General features: G+C 34.5%; 1 protein-coding gene across 2 annotated transcripts; it reads right to left on the bottom strand.

The window, feature by feature from the left end:
* Window positions 1-1,440: 1,440 nt before the first annotated feature.
* LOC145114571 (casein kinase 1-like protein HD16) lies at window positions 1,441-6,681 on the bottom strand. Of its 2 annotated transcripts, XM_079050617.1 has the most exons (17): window positions 6,554-6,679; window positions 5,855-6,460; window positions 5,138-5,269; window positions 4,977-5,050; window positions 4,810-4,879; window positions 4,678-4,733; window positions 4,394-4,465; window positions 4,211-4,305; window positions 4,053-4,119; window positions 3,833-3,962; window positions 3,528-3,746; window positions 3,270-3,412; window positions 3,016-3,190; window positions 2,839-2,929; window positions 2,607-2,764; window positions 2,247-2,435; window positions 1,441-1,783 (listed from the first exon to the last, which is right to left on the bottom strand). In XM_079050617.1, exons 2-17 carry the CDS (start codon window positions 6,284-6,286, stop codon window positions 1,724-1,726), a joined length of 2,163 nt encoding a protein of 720 aa, XP_078906743.1. In that variant the 5' UTR covers window positions 6,287-6,460; window positions 6,554-6,679; the 3' UTR covers window positions 1,441-1,723. The 2 variants fall into 2 exon arrangements, with proteins under 2 accessions (XP_078906743.1, XP_078906742.1); XM_079050616.1 differs by having other exon boundaries at window positions 5,855-6,681.
* Window positions 6,682-8,517: the final 1,836 nt, after the last annotated feature.

The following is an 8,517-nucleotide window of genomic DNA, read 5'->3' as shown; positions in this document are numbered from 1 at the left end:
TGGCCAATATATTGTCACGTCGTGGCTGCCAATTGAGATGTGTGATTTCAGCGGGTCACACCACATCGTGGTGACACCGTCATGGCCATCTAAAATTCATAACGTAGAAAATTTTCACGTTCTTTATCTTTAGAAACATTGACATATGCACTAGCCAAACCAATGTTCACGTTCCACCTATTTCTTTCACTCCTGGCGGTGTGTATAGTTGTGTTTTTTCTCAGCAACGAGTTGCAACTCATTGTTGGTTTCTTCTTTGTTTCTTTCGGGAGTCGGGTCGTCACTAAACTGTTAGATTCTACGTTTTAAGCATCACAACACTGGGAATTCTCGGGTTGATGAGATTGGAATTGGGTTTCTGGAACCCTTTGAGAAAACTGATTCCATGGATTATTACTCTAATTTTCCTCAAGCCTAAATGTGTTGTAAGATTGTTGCACCGGGTAATATTGTTATGGATAGTTTTGATTTTGTTGGTAGTTTTGGTATTGTTGATAGTTTGGATTTTGAAAATCTTGAGAAAAAATGGAATATCTTGACTTGAATCGTCTTGTATAGATTTGTGTTTTTGGCTAGAACCGGTTTGTGTAGCTTTGCCTTGGAAATCCATTGAAGGTAGCTGAAAATTTTGAACGAATGAATATGATCAAAGGTCAAATGCATTCAAAATAAAGTTAGCAAAAGAATCAATTCTCTATCCATGCATTCAATTGGAAAGTCACATGCATGAAGTACAATAAATTCAATATCATGCAATACAATACATTCAATACTCACGGGTTGACCAACCCGTTTGAAAGCATTAAACCCACAAAATCATTGAACCCGCCAGTGCTAGGTAATGTTTCCTGACAGTACCGCCTCATCCCGTTTGTGAAACCGCAATGTTTCCCAACAGTACCGCCTCATCTCGTTTGTGAAACCGCCGTAGACTCCGCGAGGCCTAAGACAATTTTAAATAAAAAGAACACCACCTGTTCATCCCTTTGTGCCTTTTTTTCGCTTAAGACGTTCTTTTTTATTGGTTTAGTTGAATGGATAAGAATAATATCGTCTTTTTTTTGTTGTTTATGTATGTTCTAGTTGACTTATCAACGATAAAAAAAAAAAAACGATCTTGCATTACATGACTTTAAATAGAAAATAATAAAAGAAAAATTGATGACGATCTATTATGAGATATTGAAGATCATGATTATATGAGCTCCGATAATGACAAGCAAATTAGCGAAGTAGAATATCATAGGAACAAAGGCATGATGTTGAGTTTTTAAAAGAGCAAAATTTGAGCATCTAGTATTGAGAAGGGTAGTTTCCCATATTATATGTCTACATTATTATTGGTTTTGTATATTTAGTTATTTTAAAACTTGGCAAGGAAATGCACATATTTTCATATGTAGAGGCAGGTAGGTTAGAATCAGTTGAAATCCAAACAAGGAGAAAAAAACAACATATAGCATTCATTCATGATCCAAAAGAAACGATAAAAGACAAGACGTACGTGCACAATCCTCAGTCCATGTGCTATTGTAGTCCAAAACCAAAACTAAAACCAAACCCAAAACCTTATCAATATGTACAAATTTGCTAAAAAAAAACAAAAAACGTTAGTTAGTAAGTAGTAGCACCTCCTACTTGAAGCATCTGAATTCACAACTCTAAGCACAGATCTGTATGTAGATGAAGAAAGAAAGCCCACGCAAAACTAAACTGTGACATCTCATGACACTGTCCGACCATAACAAACTGAAGCAATATACAGATTCTTCCCCCATTTTTCCTGTTGTTACATATTATATTATTAGTTATTAGTTATTAAATCAACTCAAACAAACAAATAAATAAGCTAAGGTCACGTTAGTTACAGTTGATGACATAACAATTAGTATTTGTGTTCGATTGATGTCAATGAGGCAATATTTGCAAATTTTGTGTAAATGAAAAAGGTGTGGAACAAAGAGCCGGAACCATAGAGGGATTTGCTTCTGATGGAAAAGACAAAAACACCCTTGTCCATATCATGAATCATCATCATCATCATGGAAAACAGCCCTAGAGTAGAAAGGGATATTTTTCCATGACAAGGGATGAAAGATGAAAAGAGCATTTTCAGCCTTTGCACATACAAGAGATGAAAAGCAAAAACCTCTACCTCCTTCCTTGTTCCACCTTTTCAGATTAGAAATTGCAAATGTATATGTGAAATGGGGAGTTGATATTATTTATTATTATCGGATGCTGACCTTAACATGTGTACTAGGAAAAGCAGAAGTGCGCAATGTTTCCTGCGTCTCATCTGCAGGCTTTCTTCTTGGGACACTAAGAACAAAAGCAGCTTGGTCCCACGTTGCAGCAGTTGATGTTATCCTATATCCACCATCCCATCTTCTATGAATACCTTCACTTGGATACAAAAAGTCCAGCTCCACCACCTGAATTCAAATCAATTCACATCAATCACTTAAATATGCTTTCATTCAATCGGGTATTCTATGAATACCCACCAACACTTTTTTGTCTATTTCAAATAAAAAAAAAATTATTACTTAAAATATTGAAAATTTGTATAAGAGCAGTGTTTTAAATCTGGAAAAAAGAAAAACCTGATCAGAAAATCCAGCACCACGGGACATAACAATTGCCCATTTACTTCCTGCAGTTGCCATAGCAGTGACATGAAACCCCTCTCTCCATTTTTTATTTATCCACTTAAATGGAAATGATTCACTGACTTTATAAGACTGCTGAATGTATTGAGTACCTACTTATATACAAAGAAATTTAGAATACAAACAATTATGACCTAAAAAAGATATATAACAATTCTGCCCTTACCCCTCGACATTACAACCAAGGAGCTCCCATTGTTGGCACCTGCTATTGCACTTATGTAGTAGTTCTTCTCCCATTGTTCCATAATCCAATCCTTCAATAACACACAAAACTTCAGTTTATGAAAATTTTTGGTAAATAGAAGAGACAATACCCAAAAACAAAGAATGGATCATGAACCTTGTTAAGAAACATGGGGGAGAGTTCATAAACTTGATGAGTGAATCCAGTTCCTGCATCCATGATAAGAGCCCATAAGTTTTGGCAAGAAGCCACACTGCTGATGAACAATCCATCTTCATTTCCTTTCTGAATATGTCCATGAAGTCTCACATCTGCCACGTTATAATGATACCTACAACACACAACAAATTTCTCAATAACTTTTTTAACCACACGAAAAAAAAAAAAAAAAAAAAAAAAAAAAGTCTTACCTCTGTTTCATTGGGCGACGTGCATTGTAAACACTTATCCATTGAGTTGCAGGTGTTCCCATGCGAACCTTCTTCTTTGGTTGTTCTTCATCACCTTCCTCCATTGTAAATCTTCCTCTCTTGTGCCCAACTTGATACATGAGCTATATATAACACCATACATACAAACATGTTGCTGAGAAGAGCATTTTCGACTTTTCACACCAAGAGAAGTAAATGCCTTCTTCATTCAAACATATGTAAATTTTGAACACATACCTTTTGAGCGCCTTCAGTGTTGATGGGCCTAATATCAGGATTTGGGCCAACAATTCCATCAAAAAGTGAAATATATTTTGCATAATTCGGTTCCTCATCGAATTTCAAATTGACAACATATTCAACAAAGTGGCGAAATGGAGCAGGACAGAAGGCACAAAGTGTTTCTGGAGGAGTTGCCATCTTCTTCTTGCACACTTGGAACCCTTTGTTTTCTCCCTAAATAAAATAAACCACCATGTAAGAAGAATAGCAACAGACATTTCAGAATCAAAAAGTCAAAAAGTCAAAAGTCAAAAGTCAACCTGGAATCCTTGCCATGGTAGTCTACCACGAAGAAGAAACACAAGTGTATAGGCAAGTGATTCCAAATCATCTCTTCGACTTCCTGTTCTTCCAAGATGAGCATGTACACTTGCATACCGAACAGTTCCCCTGAATAAATAAAGTGAAATTAAAATTAAATGAAAAAAAAAAAAACAAAAAGAGATAACAGGAAACAAGAAAAGATCATCACAAACGTACCTAAAAACATCTGGTCTTTGATCATATTCAACATGAGATCCAGATGAAGTATCTCGCCACTTGGTGGCTGAAATATAAAAAAGTGTTTTAGCTTTTTGTTGTAATTGATTAATATATAAATGTTTGTGGGAAAATACCCAAAAAGATTAATGATTTACCTAAACCAAGATCAACAAGAAATAGTTTCTTCTCATCTGATGTTCCTGGAGAACCAAGCAAAAAATTCTCAGGTTTAACATCACCATGTACATACCTGCAAATTGCAACACATCATTAACATTACATTATAGATAACTTACTGTGTTGAAAAGTTAAAAATCAAATAAATAAATAAAGCCTACCCTCTGGAGTGGATCTTTTCTAAAATGGAGATGGCTTCAATGGCAATGCATGCAACCATTTCAGTTGACATCCTAAAAAACATGAAATAGTTAATAAAGCATCAAAAGACTGTAACTTGTTAAAGGTTAAAAACAAACATACAAATATATTCAAGTAGGCTACAATTTTCATCCTTGTGCTAAGTAATTTTCTTGAATCAAAACTAAAGAAAAATACTAAGCATAGGGACCAAAAATGTAGTTTACTCAATACATTCTAGAGGTATAGTGAAATGAGAAATTACGTGTGTGAGTTGTTATTCCAGACATCCCATAAGCTAGGTCCAAGCATGTCCATGACCTTAAAAAAAATATAAATATTAGCTAGCATCCAAGAAAGAGTGAATTTTGTACAAAAAGTGAAGTTAAATACATACCATTATGTAGTATTCACCTTGCCTACCCTTAAAATGTACACGTGGTACACCATGACTTCCACCAAGAGCACTGAACATTACACACCAATAAATCATCAATTTAGCCATATAAGAACCAAAAATGTCGAAGCATACAAAAGTTGAAATGGAAAAACAAATTGACTTACTTGTAAACCTGCCATTCATATGGTGGCCCATAGTTACATCCTTTGCTGCTTCTGTGTTCAAATTTCAATGCAACCTTTTGAATCACAGGTAATAGATTAGATGACATTATTCATTCTTGCAACTATTATATGAGAATATGCAACCAAAAAATATGTGATACCTCTATTGCTCCAGGACCAGTTCTTTCATTAGGAACTGGTGCATTCATGCGTCGCCCAACATATACCTGCCCAAATCCTCCCTTTCCAAGTTTTCTCTCAATCTTATATGATGGGGAACTGCCAACTTGGACCTGTTGTTGATGAAAGACATAAGCAATATTAATCAAAGTGTACAGAATGAAAGATAATTTTAAGACCCATATAGACAAAATTGCCTTGTTTAACTGAATGTACTCAAAACATGCTTCAAAAGACCAAAAGGAACAATGTTTGGAAGAACAAGCAGAGGGAAAATGAGACTTCAATCCACATCTATTGTTCATATACAAAAAACTTCATTTTTTGATACTCAATAATAGCCAAAATTAATCAACTGTTAGATTAAAAAAGCTGTAGAATATTTGAAGGGGATATGAAACCAAAATCCAAAAACACAATGAATAAACCAAATAAACACAAGCTTGACTTTAAGCAATTAAATCCTTGAAAAGTAATGTAAGAGAATCTATAAAGCTAAAACAGACCATAAATTCCATCAGATGGGATAAAATACTATTAAAATACTCAGGCATCAAGCCGTTGAATATTAGCAAAAATCCAATCCATGATGACAGAAGCAAATGTCTAATCATATAAAGTGTTAGACTATATAACCTTCCAGTTATTATTTTAATCGATAAAATTAAGACTTCAATTGAAAGAGGATAGACTTTTACCCTTTCAGGAAGTGGCGCGGTGCTGCCTTCTTCTTCAGCACCCAAATTCTTATCGGCGCTCAGGCCTGCACTATCGTAGTCATCCATCTCCTTTTCCCCAACTTCCTCCTCTTCTTCTTTTTCCTTCTTTATCTCCGCCGCTGCTAATTCTTCGTTTTTACCTTTCTCTTCTTCCTGTGGCGTCGTTCTTACTGCAATCTTCTCATCGGCGTCTTCATCGCTCACCACCGCCGGTTCCTGCGCCGCTTTCTTCCTTCCCCGTCCGTTCTTCTGTACGACTGGATTAATTTGTCCTGTTTTCCTATTAGCTTTTCTCCCTTTCTTGATCGTTTTCTTCTCTTCCTCTTCGACTGGCTTCGGTTTGGTATTATCAGCAGCAATCGGTCGTTTCGATGGTCTCCCTATGCGTACTCCGCTACGCAATTGAGGCATTATCGATCATCCGTAAATCAAAATTGAGTAAACATAAAAACCTAATTCCATCATGACGCCGAATCGATCACTGTATGAAATTCAACCAAATACGCGATGAAAAAAATCGAATCAGTGTATGTACAGTGAAATTTTACTCGAGTTACGGTTCCGATTGATGAATTTTTCAGAGATCTGTGGAGGGAAACGAAAAAATGCTTCAAAATTTAGCTAAAATCGGAATTAATAAAAAAGAAATTTACACAATATGCATAAATAATTGTTTACGCATCCTAGGGTTTATGCGTGTGAATTATATTGGAGAATTCTAGTGAGATTTCAGCGAGTGTAGAACAAGGTGTTTCAATCGCTTTGTTGGCGAGTGTGGCGGTGATTTATTCGTGTTACCATAAGCAATAAGAAATTTCCAGAACAAATAGGGTGGAAACTAGAAAGGCATCGTCACATAAGTTTGCAATATTTGCAATTTAGCCACTAAGCTTTATTTTCTTTAACAGTTTGAGAAAATGTGTGAAACCCCACCCCAACTCGAGTTTAAGAATTATTAGGTGTTGTTTTGTTCGCAGTGTTGTCGGAAGAATTGGAATTGAAAACGGAATCTGTAATTTTTATGTGTTGTTTGGTTTATGGTTTAGGGTTTATGAAACGGTTTGTAGAAAATGAAATTGAAATTTATGTAAAATGACAAAATCATTTTGTCCATTTTGCTTAATTTTACTTTGTTTTCTAAATTATATGTAAACATATATTATATAAATTATTAAAATAGTAAAATTTTAATTTATTGATTGAACATTCATACCAATATATTACAGAAATCATGTTAATAAACATCATAACTTAAAGTCATTCAACTTCGCATCATAATAACGTTACCAAAAAGCATAACAATATTTCGATACATCCCTATCGAAGATACCAAAAACTTAAAAATACAAAATATCAAGAAACATCATAATAAACATCCTAAAAGAACTTAAAAATCCAAAATATGAATTAACATCCTAATAAGCATCCTAATTAATAATATTACCCTTCCAAAATGTATTTGACCCAAACCTCTCTATCGTCTTCTTCAATTTGCCAAAAGTTTTGTACGTTTATAAGTTCACTTCTTATCTTGGCCAATGCTTTGAACTTCTCAACTTCACTTAATGAATTCATCTTTAAAATCTTCGGAGGGATCTTCTCACTCAGTTCGTTGATCTTCATGTCAAATTTAATACCTTGACTCAAGTCCTTTGATATTTCTTTAAGACTTTCTGTAATCAAACCAACGCATTATGGAACACATCGTTAGTACGACGTTTCCTCTTATTAGAGCGAACACTTGGTAAAATTTCCTCATTTTGCACTATTGTATTATGGCTGATTTTTTGTTCATACAAATTCATATCATATTAAGGATGTAATGTAATTTTCTACAAGTAAATATAACATTGAGAGTGTAAACAGGAAGCATTTGCTACTGTTGTTAAATAGCACCATTCGTTTTCATAAATGTTGTTGTTAAAAAAAAGATGAACAAAAATAGGAAGCATTTGTTGCTGTTACAAGCTATTCTCATTGATTAATGGAGAACGACCTCATTTTCAAGAAGATAAACAACATTGTTTTCACATAAACAACAGATTTTTAATAAGCATTGATCTTCACATAAATCGATTTTCAAGATCTTCACCGAAATCGATTTGTTGTTTTTACATACTCAATTTTAACATAAAATTGACAAATTCAGTTTTCACTTAAATCGATTTTTAGGAAGATAAAAAGCCCAATTTCGACTTTCACATATTCGATTTTCACATATATGGATTTTCACAGCAAGAAACAGGGTTCAATCAGCAAAAAACCATCGATTTTTTACAGGAATTTAAGAGGTGGAGAGAGAACGCCAGATATTCAGAGTGAGAGACATCGAGATCGATAGTTGTAGCGATACACATACCTGGCAAAGAGATTGAGAAGATGAGTTGAGTGTGATGTCGGTTGCAATTCGATTTTAACGAAGAGATGGAGTGTCGGCTGCAATTGATTTTGATGAATACGTGAGATAGGGTTTGGTTTTTAGAATTGTTTTGTTAAAATAAAAGGGGTATAATGGTAATGTATCACTTTCCTTGATAGCATAAAATTATTTCCATCATTTTGTTAAAGGGGTGTATTTTTCTCCAAATGAAGGAATGTTTCTCATTTAGGATTCCTTTTCCTTCTTTAAAGTTGAACCAAAC

This window comes from Lactuca virosa, chromosome 5, assembly GCF_052849685.1.
Source record: "Lactuca virosa cultivar CGN04683 chromosome 5, Lactuca_virosa_CGN04683_v6, whole genome shotgun sequence".
Classification (NCBI taxonomy): Eukaryota; Viridiplantae; Streptophyta; class Magnoliopsida; order Asterales; family Asteraceae; genus Lactuca; species Lactuca virosa.
Note: the sequence above shows the minus strand (reverse complement) of the source record. Positions and strands in the feature narration are given on the sequence as shown.